Source organism: Marmota flaviventris, chromosome 9 (genome assembly GCF_047511675.1).
Source record: "Marmota flaviventris isolate mMarFla1 chromosome 9, mMarFla1.hap1, whole genome shotgun sequence".
NCBI classification, from domain to species: Eukaryota; Metazoa; Chordata; class Mammalia; order Rodentia; family Sciuridae; genus Marmota; species Marmota flaviventris.
Window position 1 is genome coordinate 97024858 of NC_092506.1, and position 21210 is coordinate 97046067.

Here is a 21210-nt window from a genome sequence, read left to right on the forward strand (position 1 = left end):
CCAACTGGGTCTACTCAGTAATTTATATCTAGTTGCTTAGTCAGTGATTTAAAAAAAAATTTTTTTTAGTTGTAGATGGACACAATACCTTATTTTATTTGTTTTTTAAATATGTGGTGCTAAGGATGGAACCCAGGGACTCACTCGTGCAAGGCAAGCACTCTACCACTGAGCCATAACCTCAGTCCCAGTGATCTTTTTTTTTTTTAACCAGATGTCTAATAGACATTGCAAAATTAATTTGTCGAAAACCAAATTCCTGATCTTTCCCCATGAATTTTCTCTTCTTAAAATAAGTCTTTCTCATCTCAGTTTATGGGAACTCCATTTTTATAGTTGCTCATGACAATAACTTAGGAGTCATCCTTCACATATCTCTCTGACATCCATATTTAATTGATTAAAAAGTAATTTCAGCAATGCCTTCAATATGTCTCCAAAGTCTAACCATGTCATACCACTCCATGGCTGCCAGTCTATTTCAAGTCACCATCTTCTTTAATTTAAAATGATTGCAGAAGCCTATTAGTTTCCTTACTGCTGCTCTTGGTGCACTTTAGTGTATAAGCATCCAGAGTAGTCCTTTTTAAGCCACTCCCACCTCTCTGGCCTCATCTCTTAGACTCTCCTCCTTATGATAGAACCACTCTGGTCTCAGCTATTATTTGAACACTCCAAATTTGCTCCTGGCTGAGAATCTTTGCATTTGCTTTTCCCTCTGTCTGGAATGAGTTTCTCTCAGATAAACCTCAAGGCTGTCTTCTTCATTTCCTTCAGGTCTTTATTTATATGCCACTTACTCAGTGAAGCCTTCCCAGACTACTAGATTTAAAAGTGCAAACAGTAGCCCTACCCTTACACAGTCACTATTGATCACCATTCCCTGGCTTATTTTCTATTTTACTTATTACCACCTGACGCATTGTACTTTTTACTTATACGATTTATTAGAATTTAAGCTTTATAAAAGAAGAGATTTTTACACTATTATATACAAATCCCTGGGATATAATGCTTAGAACATTTAGCACAGTGTCTGGAGTTTAGAAGTACTCATTATGTAATTACAGAATAAGCAGATCAAGAACTAGCTAGTTATTTTGTTCCAAAAGAAGACTGAAGATTGCAAAATTCTATGTTACCCAAGTTTATCATGACCCACACTGGCAATTCTAATACCAAGATAAAAATTTTTAAATATCATCCAAATAGTTATTCATTCATTGACTGATTTATCAAATATGATGTTAATTAATCTATCAATAACTATTTATAGTTTGCCTACTAACTGCCAAGTCCTTGACAAGGGTAAGGTTTTTTTTTTTTCCTTATTATTCTAAAATGTATGTAAACAGTAAAGACAGGTCTGTTTTCCAGGTTCCTGCTATAATATTATTCGGGTTCCTCCAGAGAAGGTGGACCTTGGGGAAACAATACATGGAGCCCAGGTGATATGTTCTATTTCTTCTGAAGAGAAAATGAAACCTTCTTACTACCACAGCTTTGGTGAGTCCAGAGAGGAGGCAAATTGCACTGGGCCCTGTTTTGGCAAGTGCTGTGTTAATAGTTTGTTAAGAGTGTTGTGATAATACTAGGTTTGCATTTTAATACCAGCTAAGTTCATCTTATTTAGTCAAGCACTTCTTATGCTAGAAGAAGTGCTTGACTAAATAAAATGAACTTAGCTAACTGCTAGCTTTCTAACTTCAGTGCAAGAAATTACCAAAAAGTTAAGTGACAGTTCACAGTTTTGGCAACTTTAAAGCCCACAAGTAATCATCATACATGAAAAGGTCTAGACTATATATTTTGGGGCAAATTCATATTCTACACAGATTCCTTCAACTTCTATTCAGAATATTTATTTTCTGTATTTTAAATAGTTCTGGCCATGCTCCTAGGTGTATATATACCCCCAGTATAAATAGAAAAGGAATAAGGATAAATGTACAGGTCATAAATGACACTTTACTTTGTTCATAAACCAAAATAGTCTAAATATAAAAAAGATGTCAGATAAGCTGAGGACATTCAACCCAAGCTATTCTAAGCAGTTCCCCTTTTTATGTAGGAACAGGAAATATGTCTAGCAAAGCTGGGAAATAGTGAAGAAGTATTTCTGGCTGTCGTTTGTTTAGGTCAGCAATAATATGTCCAGGCACTGGTTCTGTAACTGTCACATTTCATACGATTCCAGTTTGCTAAATAATATTTTATTGTTTGATGGAACCTTTTAGGAATGACAAAGAACTATATAATCTTCATCGAACAGCCTCTAAAGATGAACCTGTGGAAAATTGTCACTTCTAAAATTCGAGGAAAGGCCTTTTCAGATGGGATAAGCTGGGAACCTCAGTATAATACCCGATTTTATGTGGTGGATAAACACACTGGACAGGTGGAGTATTTTGAGAATATTTATCATGAAAATGGTTGGACTCAAATGTGAATTTCCTTGTGGTTGATTTTTTTTAAATCGTCACCAGCATTATTTAAGACACCCTTAATCAAGAATATCACCTTCTTTTGTTGGTTGGGCTAGTTATTAATTACTACAGTGTATTTACATATTGGAAAATTATAGAAAATGTTTTTATTCTTTTAATTATCTGATTCAATTAAAATGGCATCTAGGAAACTCTCTTATCATGGATTTCCCTATCATAGTAGTTGCGAAAGAGAATAGTACTCATGAGAGATCCTCTGTAACTTTTGCAGTGATACTTCCATTAGTTCCTTCTGTGACTTATCAACATGTCAATATGATAACCCCACCAAAGTCCAAGCCATGTTAGTTGAATATCTTTTTATACTCCTGATTAATAACAGTGCTGTTACATTTTAACCTTTCCAAGTAGTACTATTCTAATTTTGCTCTACCTGAATTTCATTAAAAAATTTTAATAATGAGTGCATTACTTTGAAAAATAATTAATTCTTTGAAAAAAATTAGTTAATTAGTTAATAGGTTTACGAAGTAGTAGTATTTTCTATTTAACTATGTAGTTAAGAATTTATTTATCCTTTAAAACATTGGACCATATTTCATGAGGACTTTCTAATTAGTTGTTGCAGTTGACTGTTCTATATCAAATAATTAAGCAAGCAATTAAATTAAAGCACATTTGTTTCTACATTATGGATTCTACTTTTGTAACTACTGGGTGTACAATATAAGGAGTAGGGGTATCCTTAATTTGAATTTTGTGGATCTGTTCCCTAAAGGAAAGAAAAGAAAATGTTAAACCAACCAACCAACCTCAGTTTGTGTTTTCCCCTGCAGCTTCTTCCAGGGATGTACTACAGCAAACCTTTTATTACTTTTCATCAAATCAATGCCTTTGAGGATGAGGGCTGTATTATAATTGATATGTGCTGTCAAGATAATGGAAGAAACCTAGATATTTACCAACTACAGAATCTCAGGAAATCTGGGGAAGGGCTCGATCAGGTAAACGTCACTGATTTGTCAGTTGGCAGGATAGCTGTGATGCAGTCAAAATCTGGCTTTGGCTTTGGAATTATCCGTTTCCCTTGCCCTCTTGTAGCAAACAAGGAGGGAGAGTAGTTTTAGAGCATTGAAGATACAGGTTTGTCATTTGTTTATTTAATATTAAAAAATAATTTGAAGTAGCTTACTTAATGCTTAGTAAATAGAAAACATGGTAAAGACAGCTAAGATAGGTGCTGTGAAGCCATTGTGAGTAGTTCTATATTACATTTAAGCACTGAATATATTGAACATTTGCTGGAAGGATATTAAAATGGACCACCAGTGTATTAGTTCATCTGGCTGAAGAGATTCACTTTTTCCTGATACTAAATACAAGGTAAAACTTGCTCTTGTATTATATAATATAAATTTGCTTTGTCTTTAGTTTTACTTTTCATTTATAGTTTTATTTTAAAATATCTTAAAACAGTACCTATTAATAAGTTTACCTATACTTCCTAACTATTTATAGCTTTATGTAGGTTCTGATATCTGTAGTTTAAGTTTTTTAGCTGTTTTCATTTTTAAAATTGCCTGTGTTTTTCTTAGCTCTCTGTATACCCATAAATTTTCAAATCAATTTGTCAGTTTTTGCAAAGGAAAAAAACCTGACTGGGATCATTGCAAGTATATGTCAACTTGAGGATGACTGTTATCTTTACAGTGTTGAGTCTTCTAATCCATGAATGTGGAATATTCCTCCATTTATTGGGGTCCTGTTTAATTTCTCTCAGTAATGTTGTACTTTTCATTATAAGGATATTACATATCTTGTTTTTTTTTTGGGAATGGCTTACTTTACTTAGCATTATATTCTCCTACTCCATCCATTTACCTGCAAATGCCATGATTTTATTCTTTTTTAATGCTGAGTAGTATTCCATTGTGTATATATACCACAGTTTCTTTATCCATTCATCTACTGAAGGGCAACTAGGTTGGTTCCACATTTAGCTATTGTGAATTGTGCTGCTATAAACATTGATGTGGCTGCATCCCTATTGTATTTCATTGCTTGAAATTGATCTGTTTAACTTGTGTATATCATCCTGATTCAGTTAGGGCAAATCATATGACTCTGAAATTTGTCAATGCCTTCAATATTTTCTGTTTTATTGGAGTACAAATTTCCAAAATAATTTCTAATTATCTTCTGTATTTCTATAGTGTCTGGTGTGATATTTCATTTTTCATCATGTATGTTAGTAATTTGAGTTTTCTCTCTCCTTCTGTTTGTTAGCATGGCTAAGGGTTTATTAATTTTATTTATTATTTTCAAAGAACCAATTTTTTGATTTGTCATTTTTTTTCAATTGTTTCTTTTGTTTCCATTTCATTGATTTCATTTATTTCCTGTCTTCTACTGCTTTTGATGTTGATTTGTTCTTCTTTTTCTACGGCTTTGAGATGTAGTGTTAGGTCATTTATTTGTTGACTTTTTCTTCTTTTAAGGAATGAGATCTATGCAATGAACCTTCCTCTTAGTACTGCCTTCATAGTGTCCTAGAGATTTCAATATGTTGTATCAGTGTTCTCATTTACCTCTAAGAATTTTTTAATCTCCTCTTTGATGCTTTTTGCAACCCATTGTTCATTTAATTACATATGATTTAGTCTCCAGGTATTGGAGTAGCTTCTATTTTTTATTTTATCATTGATTTATAGTTTCATTCCATTATGATCTGATAGAATGCAGTGTAGTATCTCTATCTTTCTATCTCTCTCTTTTTTGTATTTGCTGAGACTTGCTTTGTGGCATAGTATATGGTCTGTTTTAGAGAAGGATCCATGTGCTGCTGAGAAGAAAGTGTATTCTCTTGTTGAAAGATGAAATATTCTATATATGTTAGTTAAGTCTAAGTTATTTATTGTGTTATTGAGTTCTATATTTTCTTTGTTTAGCTTTTGTTTGGAAGATCTATCCAGTGGTGAAAGAGGTGTGTTAAAGTCACCCAGGATAATTGTGTTGTTGTCTATTTGACTCTTGAACTTGAGAAGAGTTTGATAAATGGAGATGCTCCATTGTTTGGGACATATATACATATATTTATAATCGTTATGTCTTGTTGATGTATGGTTCGCTTAAGCAGTATAAAATGTCCTTCTTTATCCCCTTTGATTAACTTTGGCTTGAGGTCTACTTTATTTGATATGAGTATGGAAACACCTGCTTGTTTCCATAGTCCATGTGAGTGGTATGTTTTTTCCTAACCTTTCACCTTCAGTCTGTGCGTGTCTTTTTCCTATGAGCTGAGTCTCTTTAAGGCAGCATATATATATATATTTTAAATCCAATCTGCCAGTCCATGTCTTTTGATTGGTGAGTTTAGGCCATTAATGTTCAGGGTTATTATTGAGACATGATTTGTTTTCCTGGTAATTTTTGTTTATTTTTGGTATTTAACTTGACTTGGTTTCTCCTTTGTTTGGTTTTTCCTTTAGTATAAAGGAAAAAAAAATGCACCCCAAGGATCTCCTTTGGAGCTGGCTTGTGTGATGTGGGCCTGTGGTCTTATCTCTTTATATTGTCTGTAAACCTCACAATTCCTAGTCCCTAATTTAGTTTCTAAACTGTATCTCACTCACCCCTTCCATTTCTACTTACCAATAAGGAACCTTTCTCTCTGGAGTCTTGTGGGCTACGCACCTGTCAGAGAGCAGTTGGTCAGGACCAGGTTTTGCGAGATATGGACTGGCTACATAGCCGCAATTACTGTGCCAGGTTAGCTGTCTGGAAGAGGAGGGAGTTGGGGATTTTAAGTACCTTGATATTGCTTCTAAGCCCCAGCCAGTGTTCCAAGCTGGGGGTTGCCCCAACTAAAGATGGTGACGAAGGTGTCCCAAGATGGAGGCGGCTGCTTTCACCCATGGGTGCCAGGTTGGGTGAGGCTGGGTGGTGGCAATGTACCGTGTGTTCAGAGATGCAGCTCTGTGGCATGTAGTGTTGTGGCTGGCAGCTGTCTCCGGACCCTGTGCAGTGTCCCCAGGTGCAGGCTACTGCATGTAGGGGACTATGGTTGTGGTTGCTGTGTCCCAAGATGGAGGCCACAGGCAGAGCCCCACATTGGTAGATGGGCTTCCACATGGGAACTGTAGCCAGCAATCCTTCATGTGGGCAGCAGTCAGGAGTCTTGCGCAGGCGCTGATGCTGATGGTCCTTCTTGGGTACCAGGAGGTCCTACGTGGGAGAGTGGACAGGAGTCCTGTGCTGGCACTGCAGCCATGATTCCTCAATGGAGGAGCTCTCAGGGGTCCACTAATCACTTGCAGAGAAACAGTATTCCCACTACTTGAATCCCAGGTCACAGAGTGACACAGAATGCAGCCTCTCTCTAGTCTGCCATCTTGAATCCTCCTCAGCAACTGATTTTTATTCATCTTGTAGTCAATAATGTAAGGGTCTTATAAATTCTAAAAATCCATAGATTCTTTTAGATTTTCCATATCACTATCTTTATCATATGCAAAAAAAGACATTTTCTTTTCTTCCTTTCTAAACTGTTTATTTGATCTTTTCTTTTCCTTGTCTTATGTCACTGGATCTCCAGTACATTATTGAATGTAAGTGGTGATAGTGATGTCCTTGTCTGAGTCCCAATCTGAGAGGAAAAGCTTTCAGCATTTTATCATTAAGCATGCTGTTTACTGTATATTAAAATAAGTTAATAGATTTATGTTTTAGAGAAGTTTTAGGTTTAAAGAAAAAATTAAGAAGAAAGTATAGAGAGTTTCCATATATTCCCTCTCCAACCAGTCCCCCCCCCCACTAACATCTTGCATTGTTATGGTACATTTGACAAAACTGATGAACCAATACCGATTATTACTAGCAAGTCCATAATTTACATTGGAGCTCACTCTTTGTCTTAACTAATCTTTTTGCTATATCTATAGTTTTGTCTATTCCAAAATATCATATAGATGGAATCATATTATCTATAAGCTTTTCAGACTGACTTGTTTTAGCAGTATGCATTTAAGGTTCCTCCATGTCTTTTTATGTCTTGATAGCTCATTTCTTTTTATAATTGAGTAATATTCTCTTGTACTAAAGTTGAGTATCCATTCCTCTACAGAACATCTTGTTTGCTTATAATTTTCAGTGATTGTGAATAAAGCTGTTATAAACATTTGTGTGCAGGTTGTGCATGAACATAAATTATTAATAAATTTTAAAATGAAGACACACTTTATTGGATTAGGAAAGTATCCTTTTATTCCTATATTATTAAGAATTTTATCATGGATGGATATTGGATATCATCAAAAGTTTTTCTGCACTGCTGAGATAATAACATAAATTTTATCCTTTATCCCATTAATGTGGTAAAGTAGAATGATTCTTTTTTATTTTTAATTTTTAGGTGTAGTTGGACACAATGACTTTATTTTATTTATTTATTTTTATGTGGTGCTGAGGATCAAACCCAGGGCCTCACACATGCTGGGCTAGTGCTCTACCGCTGAGCTACAACCCCAGCCCACAATGATTGATTCTTAAGGAATGTTTAGAACAGTCATTGATTGAATTTTGAATTTTACTTCCATTCCTAAAGTAAATTCCAGTTGGTTGCATGGTATTTGCTTTTTTTTTTTTTTTTGTATTTTCTTTTTAATGCATTGGTAGATTTGCATTGCTAATATTTAAATATTGCTAATAATTTACATGTGTTCATGAATAAAATTGACTTGTAATTTTTTTCTATAATGCCCTTATAAGGTATGGGTTTCAAGGTTTTGCTGATCTCAGACAAGTTGGAAATTTTTCTTTCTTTTTCTTCTTTCTGGTGAGATTATATAGAATTGGCATTATTTCTTAAATTTTTTGTAATAATTTAATAGTAAAGCCTTTTGGGCCTGTGAATTTCTCCACAGATAAACCTTAAATTATGAATTCTATTTTTAATGGTATAGGATTATTCCAATTCTCTGTTTCTTATTGTGTCAGATTTGGTAAATTGTGTTTTTGTAGAAATTAATCCATGTCATCTAAAACTTCAATTTTATTGGTAGAAGTTACCTATACTATGATCATCTGGTATTTTTTAGATGCATGTAGTCAATTGATGGGCTGCCCTACCCCTTCTCACATTTTTTTTTTTTATTCCTAATATGGTTGTTTTCATTGTCTGTCTTGTTTGTTTAGCTTGTCAGGATCTAATTGATTTAATAAGGCTTTTCCAAAAGATCATCTTTGTGATTTTGTTGATATTCTTTAATGTGTGTGCGTGTGTTTTCAGTTTTACCATTTTTTTCTCTTATTATTTTCTTTTCTGCTTTCATCATGCTGATGTGCTACAGTTATTTTAACTTAGTTTGTTGTTTTTCATCTTTTTTCCTTCTAGCTTAAACTTTCGCTGTTGTAAATTTTTCTCTAAGAGAGCTTTAGCTGCACGCCACAAGTTTTGATGTATTTTATTACTTTTTAAATTTTAAGTTAAAGCATTTTCTGATTTTCACTGACTTTTCTTCTTTGAAATACATACCTTTATTTCTTTCTAAAAAATTTTATTTGTCCTTTTTAGAAATACCTGACCGTAGAGTATATTTTGACTTATTTATACAAACATGAAGTATTTCTTTATTTCTTATTCTCAAACATACAGGGATTTTTCTGGGTTGTTTTTGTCACTGATTTCTAGTTTAATTTTACTGTATGATTTTAATACTTTGCAATGTATTGAGATTTGCTTTAAGAGCCAAAGTAAGTTCATTTAAAAAATGTACCATCTTAGGGGCTGGAGCTGTAGATCAATGATAGAGCACCTCCCTCGCCGGTGTGAGGCACTGGATTTGATTTTCAGCATCACATAAAAATAAATAAATACAGATATTGTGTCCATCTACAACTAAAAAAATGCCGTATTAAAAATATGCATCTTAAAAGGAGATATATTCTGTATTTTGGATGTAATTTTCATGTTTGTCAATTGGATAACATTGGCTAATAATATTCAAATGTTCTCTGTCCTTATTGATTTCTGATCTATTGGTTATTAAAAGATATATTTTAAAATATCATATAGATTTTTTTGTTTAATCCATATAGTCCTTCTAATTTTTGCTTTAACATATTTGGTGCTCTGTTATTATGTGCATATGAATTTAGAATTGTTTTACTTTTCTAGTTTGTTGAATATTTACCTCTGAACAATGTTTTTTGTCTTAAAATTTACTTTTTACTTGCTGTTTGCGGGCTATAACTTTTCTATCCTTTTACTTTTAATCTTTCAAAATTTGTATTTGTAAGCAGCATGTATTTTAAAAATCCACTGTGGTAATTCCTTACTTTTAATTGAGCTATTTAGTTGAATCAAGCACTAATATATCAGGGTTTAAATATGTCATCTTGCGATTTGTTTCTTATTTGTATAATGATTCTTTTTCTCCTCTTTTTTCACCTTCTCTACATTTTATTTTTTAATTTGCCTCTCCACTCCCCCAAACCTTGCCCATTACTTTGGTAGTTTTATGTTCTTTGAGCAATTATTTTAGAGACTTAAATATATAAGCAATTATTAAAATACATTGTAAATTGGTCTTTTTACTTCTTGTCAGACAATGCAAGGACTCTGCAGTACTTTAAGTCCCTTTGTTTACTCCTGGCTTATATTCTACTCTACTTGTATATTTTAATTCTCTCTCTTTTTTAAATACTAAAAGGCATTATTATTATCATTTCCTTATGTAATCATAATTATCCATACTACCCCTTTTGACCTCATTTATACCTTTTTTATTGCTTTTAATTCTTCCTAGTCTTTCAGACATTTCTATCTGGAAACATGTTCTTCTAACTAAAGAACATCCTTTGGTAATTGTTCTATTTCAGATATGCTCGTACATGAATCTGCATATTTTACATACATACATCCTTTTGTGTATGACTTATTTTACATACATAATATTTTCAAAATTTATTCATATTGTAGCATGTATCAGAATTTTGTCCCTTTTTTAGGTTGAATATTTTTCTGTTTGATTCTGCATTTTGCTATCTGTTCATCTATTGATGGATATTTATTTGTTAGAAAAAATGTATTTTTGTTCCTTCTTGGAAGAATGTTTTTATGGATAAAGAACTCTAATTTGTTAGTTATTTTCTTTTTTTTTTAAAAAAATTTTCTTTTAATAATTTTTTAGTTGTCAATAGACCTTTATTTTATTCATTTATATGTGGTGCTGAGAATTGGACCCAGGGCCTCACATGTGCTAGGCAAGTGCTGTACCACTGAGCCACAACCCCAGCCCTGTTGTTAATTATTTTCTTTGAACCCTTTTAAGATATCATTTTATTGTCTTCTGATTCCTGTTGAGAAATCATTTGTTAATCTAATCTTTGTTTCTTTGAGTTTATCTTTTTCCCTCCTCTGGCTGCTTTAAAATTTTTCTCTTTGTTTTTTAAAAAGCTATAATATCTTAAATGCTTTCCTTTTAATTTTTTCACTTGGATTTTTAAGGATTCTTGAATATATTGTCTGATGTCTTTCTATAATTTTGAAACATTTCACCCATTAGTTCTTCAAATATTGCATATGGTAATATTTGTACTGCGAGCAATGAGTATTCCCATGTCTGGCAGCTGTAACTCAACTTTATAGCTGAAGCTTTATTCTTATTCCTGGAATACAGATCTATGAGGTCCCACTTCAAAGAACTGGAAGTTTGCCTCAGGGATATTATGAAGACACTACCATTTTCTCCTTTTTAGGGGGACTACAGTACACTTACATTAGTACTTTTCACCCTATCCTTCTGTCATTTTATTCCTATTAGTATTTTCTATCCTTGTTTCTTTCTAAGCATTTTCTTGGGGGGTTATTTTTTTCTACTGCCTTAGTATCTAAAAATTCTTTCTTCATCTGTGCATTTTTGGCCATTAAACCTAATCACTAAATTTTTAAGTTAATTGCATCTGGGAGTGGTCATGTAGGAATATAGCCCCTACAGGACAAATTTTAGTTACTAAAGTTCCAGACTGCCAGGAGAATTCAGGTGTTTGTTTCAGTTACATTGTTAGCATAAAATACCTGTGTGATTCAAGGCTTCACACACACACACACACACACACACACACACACACACACACAACATTCCAAGAACTCAGCTCCCAGGACTCAGCCAAGGGTTAGTCATGAAAACAGGCATTTCTCAACAATATGCAGGGGTTGAGCAATCCAGGCCTGTAGGTTGATCCTTTACTTCACAACCAATCTGAAGTAGAGAGCACCTCTCCTTGCTATTTAGTCCTGCAGACCTCTGGCTTTAATCATTTGGTCATCTGAAGCCAATTAAATAACATATATTGTATAATTTTAATATTTATTATTATTCTGCTACTAGAATAAGTTGCATGAAGCCAAAGACTTTGCTTTGTTCACTGCATATCCCCAGTGTCTAAAATAGTAATTAACCTATGGTAGATAGTCAACAAATATTTGTTGAATGAATGAATGGAAATTATTGTTTATATAATTACTTAAGAATGCCAATAATGTTGACTGCATCCAAATTATTGGGGTGTGCTGTAATCCTATTATGTATGACAATTTTTCATCTGTTTATTTCTGTCTCCTCAACAGGTCTATAATTCGGTAGCCCTATCTTTCCCTCGAAGGTTTGTGTTGCCCTTACATATCAGTGAGAATGACCCTGCAGGAGAGAACCTCAGTCCATTGTCCTATTCTTCAGCCAGTGCTGTGAAACAGAGTGATGGGAAGGTATGCTATGAATGGACAGTAGACTAAAACTTTGACTTCAGTGGTGTTACTTTAGTCTTTGGCTCTTCTCCAGAATGTTTTTGGTGCCCAATAGGTTTTATAACATTTAGCTGAGCAGGGTAAGGTCATGAAACCTTGCTTACACAAGAATCATAGAAACTGAGTAGGAATGAACACTGTGTTGACTATCCTTTTTGTGTTTTGAAACAGATATATAAACTTTCTAATTGTTGTGCATTGTCTAATCATTTGAGATTATCATTGACCATCTCACCTTCTAAATGAGTTGCACTTACCACAGACATATCAATGTGCAGCCATCAATGTCTTTAGTGGAATAAAAAGCTACTTCCGTCTCCCATGTCACTTGACAACTTATTCACAAAATCTGATAATGTTCTATGCAGTCATGATGGAAAGAGTAACAATATAAAAATGATATGTCACTGACCTACACTAAAGAAAATAAATGACAATTAAACAACCACTTCAGATCCTTTTGGGACCTCTTTTAGATCTGGTGCTCTCATGAAAATCTACATCATGAGGACCTAGAGGAAGAAGGAGGCATTGAATTTCCTCAGATCAACTATGGCCAGTTCAGTGGCAAAAAGTATAATTTCTTCTATGCCTGTGGCTTTCGGCATTTGGTGGGGGATTCTCTGATGAAGGTTGATGTGGTAAACAAGTCACTGAAGGTAACAAAAACCTTTATCTTTTTCTGAAATTTTCATAGACCTTTTCTGTCCTTAGAATTAGTTTGCTTTGCTTAAGGTCATTCTTGATAGTTTAATATTTAAACAGCTAAACCATTTTCTTTTCCTAAGTTTGAGAACCATGGAATCATCTGGGATGCGGGTATGGGGCTGGGGTTGTGGCTCAGTGTAAGAGCATATGTGAGGCACTGGGTTCGATTCTCAACACAACATATAAATAAATAAATAAATAAATAAATAAATAAATAAAGGACCATTGATAACTAAAAAATATTAAAAAAAAGAAAAGTGAATATGTTTCCTTTAGGAAATCTAAATGAACACCAAACCCAGAAAAACCAATTCTATGTTTGATGTTATTGTAGGAGAATATGTGAGGTTGAGGTTGTTGGAAAAATATTTCAGGTTGATGGGAAATTATAATCACACAAATAATGTTTGATGGTGATGGAATCTGGGGCTGCCAAAGCTTCCCAATCCTCTCCTGTATTCAACTCAGCCTGATTTTTTTTTATTGTTGCAATATTCTATCAACAGCCACTTCATACTGGGAGTAACAGAAGCTATAGAAAGCTTCCCACCATGAATGGCCTTTTATAAAATACTTTTTTTGGACTTTGCAGGTTTGGAGAGAAGATGGCTTTTATCCCTCAGAACCTATTTTTGTTCCAGTACCAGGAGCTAAAGAAGAAGATGATGGAGTTATTCTTTCTGTGGTGATCACTCCCAAGCAGGTAATATATTTCCCTAACACCAGTCAGAAAAAAAGTAGCATTGAGTTGTTTGAGGATGATATTGAATGATGCAGTCCATAGTTTATTTTGATTCCTATATGGCACCATCTTCCTTTTCTTCCCCTTCTTACCTTTGACCAATCCTTTTATCAAGGTCTATACTTTATTATTGTTTTAAAGTTCTATTTGTAGAATCATAATAATAACTCACATTTGCATAGGAATTTGTTATTTACAAAGTATTTTTTTGGGAGGGTACTGGGGATTGAACTCAGGGGCATTTGACCACTGAGCCTCATCCCCAGCCCTGTTTTGTATTTTATTTAGAGACAAAGTCTCACTGAGTTGCTTAGGGCCTCACTTTTGCTGAGGCTGGCTTTGAACTCTCAAGCCACTGGGATTACAGGTGTGCACTACAAAGTGCTTTAATCATAGTATCTTAGTTATCAAAGCAACTTTTTGGGATTCCACTTTAAAAATATGGAATTTATAGCTTAAAGTAGTTGAAGGAGACTTGTAGCAGATCTCCTAGTGGTAAAGCCAGTATGTAAGTCTACTGGCTTCTTGTCTAATATTTATATAATTTTTATGTTGCCAGTTATGTTGCCAATTATCTATATTGCCAGTTTCAAAGTCCTGACCTCAAAGTCCAATATCCTAAGCCCTGGCATAGTATCTCAATACTGTTATTTACTGAATGACTTCCTTGTCAGGGGCAATATAATGGCAAATAGGTTCACTTTGAGTACCAGCTTTGATCATTTATTAGTGGCTGCCTGGGGTATAGGATTCTTGGCCATGAAATGGTTTGGTGGAAAAATACTGTGATTAATTAGTAATATGTGCCAAGGGTTTGGTCCTCATGCCATACATGTGGCACTCATGTAATTAGATAAGGGCAATCTCAGTCTGCTTTGCAATGCTGCTCTTTGAACAGCTCTAAAGTAACACAAAAATTGAGGCATTTCTAGTTCAGAAGAAAAAATTTCTGTGTCTCTTAGGGGATTGGAAAGGGCCAGGTAAAATGACTGTTAGATTCAAAGAGATCCTATGAAGGTGACTGATGTAAAGAATTTAATTTGCTTTAAATGTAAAAATACTCAGCCACAATTTTATTTTCAGTCGAGTTCAGCAATTCAGCAAACATTTAGTGAGTGAATAGGTGAGGCATTGTACTAGATGCTGATGCTAGATAAATAAAGTGAATAAGACATGGTCTCTTTCTTAGGAACTTTATCACCCAGAGGAGATAGACTGATTTTTGAAGGGAATGTTCATATTGTCTTTCCTTTTCTAGAATGAAAACAATTTTCTCCTTGTCTTGGATGCCAGGAACTTTGAAGAACTTGGCCGAGCAGAGGTACCTGTGCAAATGCCTTATGGGTTCCACGGCACATTTGTACCTATCTGATGGGATAACTTCAAGGTCTGGGAACTAGATTTAAAGTGAATGTACTCTGTGGAAAAGAGAGAAGAAGGCATCTTACTTCCCAAACCACAGACTTTGGTTTTAAGTTTCCTATTAAAAACAGAATTTGTAAGAAAATTATGGTTTTATATTTTCTTAGGGATTGTCCTTGAAATCATTAAGCAAGGGTAATATAGCCTTTTGAGAAGAGTTTTAAATATACATTTATTGGATATATTTCCCTCTAGCTAATAATAAGAATACATGAAAGAAAACTAAAATGGAGTCCTTGCCACCATCAGATAGATGGATGAGGTATGTTCAGTAGTACATTATAAAAGTCATTGTAAAGGCTATCTATGCTAAGCCCAAGGCCAACATTATTCTAAATGGAAAAAAAATTGAAAGCATTCCCTCTAAAAACTGGAACAAGATATGGATGCCCTCTTTTACCACTTCTATTCAACATAGTCCTTGAAACTCTAGCAGAGCAATTAGATGAAAGAAATTGAAGGACTATGAATAGGAAAAAAAGAACTCAAACTATCACTATTTGCCAATGACATGGTTCTATATTTAGAAGATCCAAAAAATTCGACCAGAAAACTTCTAGAACTAATAAATGAATTCAGCAAAGTAGCAGGATAGAAAATCAGTACCGATAAATCAAATGCATTTCTATACATGAGTGATGAATCAACTGAAAGAGAAATTGGGAAAACTACCCCATTCACAATAGCCTCAAAAAATACTTGGGGATTATTCTAACAAAAGAGGTGAAAGACCTCTACAATGAAAACTACAGAACACTAACGAAAAATTGAAGAACTTAGAAGATGGAAAGGTCTCCCATGTTCTTGAACAGGCATAATTAATATTGTCAAAATGGCCATACCACCAAAAGAGCTACACAGATTTAGTGCAATTCCTATGAAAGTTCTGATGACATTCTTCCTTTTTTTCTAAAATTTTAGTTGTAGATGGACACAATACCTTTATTTTATTTATTTATGTGGTGGTGAGGATTGAACCCAGTGCCCATGCATGAAAGGCAAGCGCTCTACCACAGAGCTACAACCCCACCCATGATAACATTCTTCTTAGAAATAGAAAAAATAGTCATGAAATTCCTTTGGAAAAATAAGAGGCCCAGAATAGCCAAAGCAATCCTCAGGAAGAATAATAAAACAGGAGGCATCACAATACCAGAGCTTAAACTATACTACAGAGCAATAGTAACAAAAATGGCCTGGTATTGGCACTAAAATAGACATGTAGACCAATGGTACAGAAGAGAATACACAGAGACAAATCCACATAAATATGGTTTTCTCAAACTAGGCCAAAATGCCAAAAACATACATTGGAGAAAAATAGCCTCTTCAATAAATGGTGCTAGGAAAATTGGAAAGCACATATAGCAAAATGAAATTAAAACTCTGTCTCTCACCCTGCACAAAACTCAAAGTGGATCAAAGACTATGACACTAGAACAGAGACCCTGCCCTAACAGAAGAAAAAGTAGGCCCAAATCTTTATCCTTAACAAGAGTCCTTAAAGTTCAAAAAGTAAAATCAAGAATCAATTCCTGGGGATTGCGGTTGTGGCTCAGCAGTAGAGCGCTCGCCTAGCACGTGCAAGGACCTAGGTTTGATCCTCAGCACCACATAAAAATAAATAAAGGTACTATGTACAACTAAAAAATAAATATTTTTTTAAAAAAGAATCAATTACTGGGATGGATTCAAACTAAAAAGCTTCTTCTCAGCAAAGGAAATAATCAATAATGTGAAGAGAGAGCCAACAAAATTAGAAAAAATCTTTACCACATGCATCTCAGATGGAGCATCAATCTCCAAGATATATAAAGAACTCAGAAAATTTAACAACAATAAAAACCAAATAACCCAATGAATAAATGGGCTAAGGAACTAAATAGATACTTCACAGAAGAAGAAATAAAATTGATCAACAAATAAAAAATGAAAAAATGTTCAACATCTCTAGAAATTAGAGAAATGCAAATCAAAACTACTCTAAGATTTCATCTCCAGTCAGAATGACAATTATCAAGAATACAAGCAATAATGTGGTTGTGCAACCACCCTGGAAAGCAGTATGAAGATTCCTTGGAAAACTTGGAATGGAACCACCATTTGACCCAGTCCTAGGTTTATATCCAAAGCTCTTAAAATCAGCATACTACAGTGACACAACCACATCAATGTTTATAGCAGCTCAATTCACAATAGCTAAGCTATGGAACCAACCTAGGTGCCTTCAACAGACGAATGGATAAAGAAAATGTGGTACATATACACAATGGAATATTACTCAGTCTTAAAGAAGAATGATATTATGGCATTTGCAGGTAAACGGATGGAGTTGGAGAATATCATGCTAAGCGAAATAAGCTAACATTTCCAAACCAAGGCTGAATGTTTTCTCTGATAAGTGGTTGCTGATTCATAATTGGGGGGTGGTGGTGGTAGGGAAGAATGGAAGAACTTTGGATTGGGCAGAATAGGGTGAGGGGAGGGGAGGAGGTATGGGGGTAGGAATGATAGTAGAATTAATTGGACATTATTAAGCTATATGTGTATATGATTACATGATCTTTGTAATTCTACATCATGTACAACCATAAGAATGAGAAGTTATACTCCATTTATGTATGATGTATCAAAATGCATTCCACTGTCATGTATAACTACTTAGAAAAAATAAAAATTAAAAAAATATAGGTGGATGACAGAGGTCCTGTGAGAATTATAAGTGATCATAGATAGTAGGCTTAGATCCAGATCTGAAAAGCACCTTGTTCTCTCCATCACAACCAGCCTGTTATCATTGTCTAAGGTATGGATAGCAGGAAGCTAGCCCATTCATGCTTGGAGGCCTTCTCTAAACTGGCTCTTTCTCTGATGTCCACTGCAGATGCTACTGTAATTGTTGACCCTCCTGCAGACTACCTTCTCTCATCCCCACCTTTTCCCAGCTCAGCCTTTGGAGGTGGTTGTTATGACTAAAACCAGTCATTTCTTCTAATCTCCAGGTAATAGTTCTTAGAGATGGATGAAAAGCCAGTAGTTCTTTATTTAGTTGGGCAACAGGTGGCACTAGAGACCATATAATCTCCACATTTCTAAACCCCAGCAGTTTTTACCAGAAGCCTTAAGGAGCAGAGTAAACCACACTCTTGCCAACACCCTCAAAACCCCTAGTTTTATTTCCCTTCAGCTACACCCCCTTCCCCTGGGTGAACCCCAATCTTGGGCTAGTTAAACTGTCCAGGCTCTGTCTACATATTGATTGTTGTTGAAGAAGGCTGCCAAACATGTAATTTGGGGGCACCTATGAACTCCTAGTTAGGTTTTCTGTATAGTCCTGGACCAACATAATTGGTTTCCTCTTTAATTTTTCTTAAGAGTTATTTCAAACTTCACAAACCCTGAGCTCTTTAGTGAAGCATTCAAAGCATATAAATGTCTTGTGTGGGGCGTTTGTATTGTGACAACAAGTAAAAGGGCCAAGAACCATGTCTGGTTTTGTGAGATGCAAAACACAAAAGCATCTATAGAATGGCAAGAAGGGGTTAACAGAACCAATGTAGCAGATGAGGAAGCGAAGAGCCCAAGGCAGTCATGAAGCATAAGTTCTGATAAGTTCACAGAAGTCCCTGAAAAGGCATTCATTGTACTTTCTCAGACAAATTAGGGAAGTTTAATCTATCAGCTAGACATGGGTAAAGATGACTCTGGTTGACCTCTGGGAAGCATACAGATCTGATGTCATCATTCCTCTGTTTTATATTTCTTACTCCATTCATATACAGGGAGTGATGTTCAAATATACAAACGCTGGCAGTATACTCATAAGATTTTTGACTCAAGGATGCCTGAGTTTTGCCTTGGCCCTGCCAAGGTTCCTGAAGAAGACACACACACAAAACAAAACAAAACAAAACAAAAAAAAAACCCAAATTACACACACACACACACACACATACACACACACCAAAGAAAAAGATAAAAAAGATCAATGGCATTGTATAATCTAAGCACTGTGCCTGGTAATACAATGCAGAAAGTTCCAGTAAATTGAGCATATAACTAAGGTGCAGCACAGAGGTAGGGCCTCTTCCCTAGCCCATCAATCACTAGCCAGGTTCCAGAGACTCAAAGAAAGGGAGTATATAGTGTATGAGTGAGGGGAAAAGAAGAGAGATGATCAATGCCTGGGTTAGAAGAAATATGAATGCCAATGATAGCAGGCTTAGAATCTAGACCTGAAAAGCAGCACACAGGGGCAAGAAGCAGAAGAGAAGGTGAATTAGATGGCCAGGACTACAAGAGGTGAGGAGTTTGGGCCCAGTCCCCCCTCCCCACGGGAACATAGTTCCAGACCATAAGCCACAGCCATCTTTGGTACTTTCACACATTCTTACCTTGCCTGTGAGTAAAGAAGGCTCAGGAAATGTACCTGGAAATGATTCAAGAAATGAAAATTCCCTTTTATTGGAGAGAAATGAGGAAGGAGATAGTAGGCGGGTGGAGCCTTCTTTCCTTTATACTTAAAGAGGGACATTCACAGCCCTTCAATAATTTGGTCTCCAATGTTTACAATATCATCTCTCACCCAGTCTCTATTGTAACCAATAACTTGTCAATAGGCACTAAATGAGCTACATTTATGTGGAAATTTTCCACATTTCCCTTGTTCTTGCCATCTTCTTCCTACAATTGTTACTTATCCATCTGGTAAAGTCCTTTAAAAATCCAGTTCAGCTTCTCTCTGAAGCCTTCCTTTACCTTCTGAGACAGAACTAGTCTTTTTTAGTTTGTCATGATATTATTTCTTTTTGACTCGTCCACTAACTGAACTTTATGTTCATTATTCATCATTATGTTATTCTGGCATAAGTGTCTGACATTAGGATGTTGAGTAAACATTTTTTAACTTATTGAGTAAATAAGGGCTGGAGGGTGATGGCTATGGGGGTTACAAGCTAATATGTGTCCATTTCACTATCTTATGGGTCCTCTTAATAGGAGCTGATAGGAGCTGCCTCTGAGTAAAGAAACCTGAGAAAAGGAACCAAGCACAGAGCTAGTAGATCTTGTGTGAGTGAAGCAGGAATTATAGCTGAAAGATGCAAGTGTGACATTAAGGTTGGTTTGTTCCTTCCAAGGGCTGTGAGGGAAGGATTTGTTTTCAGGCCTCTCTCCTTGATTTGTAGATGGCATTGTCCCTGTACTTGACATGGCATTCCCTGTATATGAGTCTGTCTCTGTGTAAAATTTTCCCTTTTTATTATTAACTTATTTTATTGAGATGGGGTCTTACTATGTTATTTACTTATTTTTATTGTTTGGGCTGGCCCCTAACTCTGAGACTCAAGCCATTCTTATGTGTCAGCTTCCTGAATAGCTGGGACTACAAGTATGTACTGATTACCACACTTGACTATTTTCCCTTTTTATAAGGTTATCCACTCGTCATCTTCAATTGGGGCCCACACTAATGACTGCATCTCACCTAATTACATCTGCAAAAACCTTCCCAACCTATATTCAGAGGGTCTATGGGTTAGAACTTAAATTTATGATTTTGGGAGGAGTTTCAATACAACTTTAACTGGACTATTGAAGGTGAATTTGGTGAATACCTTTGTGTAGAATTAGCTTGAACAAATTAGAGGAAAGACTGCAAATGCAATGAAATATTTTACTAAAACGTGTAATTAAAACAATTTCTCATAAATTCCTTCTGTTTTTGTATATTCTATTTAAAACATTTTCAGAATGAGTGAAGTGTGTAACCATTGATTATTAGAGAGCATATAGCTGTAATATAGTCAATATCTGGGAAATATTGTTTCTTTTCTGAGTGATCTTGTATAAGTAATTCACTTATCTGGGCTTTAAAAAAATTTTTAATCTCGGAGTAGGCTTTATCTCAAAAAATCTTTAAAATTTTAAGTTCTGTTAAGTCCTCTCTTTACAGCCCAGTGGAGAGAGAAGCATTTGAAAAATGAGTGAATAATGTTTGCTATATAGCATTAATAAACACAAGATATGGCTAGAGACAGAAGATATTTAAGAGAACACCACTGGGGCTTGTTTCTACCATCCCTGTT

General features: G+C 35.0%; 1 protein-coding gene across 2 annotated transcripts in view; it reads left to right on the top strand.

The window, feature by feature from the left end:
- Bco2 (beta-carotene oxygenase 2) overlaps window positions 1–15209 on the top strand; it is a 29868-nt gene extending 14659 nt beyond the window's left edge. For both annotated transcript variants that reach the window (XM_027930678.2, XM_071616708.1), the window contains exons 6-12: window positions 1378–1506; window positions 2238–2398; window positions 3284–3451; window positions 12076–12213; window positions 12729–12911; window positions 13553–13663; window positions 14961–15209. In XM_027930678.2, the coding sequence (XP_027786479.1) occupies window positions 1378–1506; window positions 2238–2398; window positions 3284–3451; window positions 12076–12213; window positions 12729–12911; window positions 13553–13663; window positions 14961–15074 (1004 nt within the window). In that variant the 3' untranslated portion in view covers window positions 15075–15209. The remainder of the gene's footprint in view (window positions 1–1377; window positions 1507–2237; window positions 2399–3283; window positions 3452–12075; window positions 12214–12728; window positions 12912–13552; window positions 13664–14960) is intronic.
- Window positions 15210–21210: the final 6001 nt, after the last annotated feature.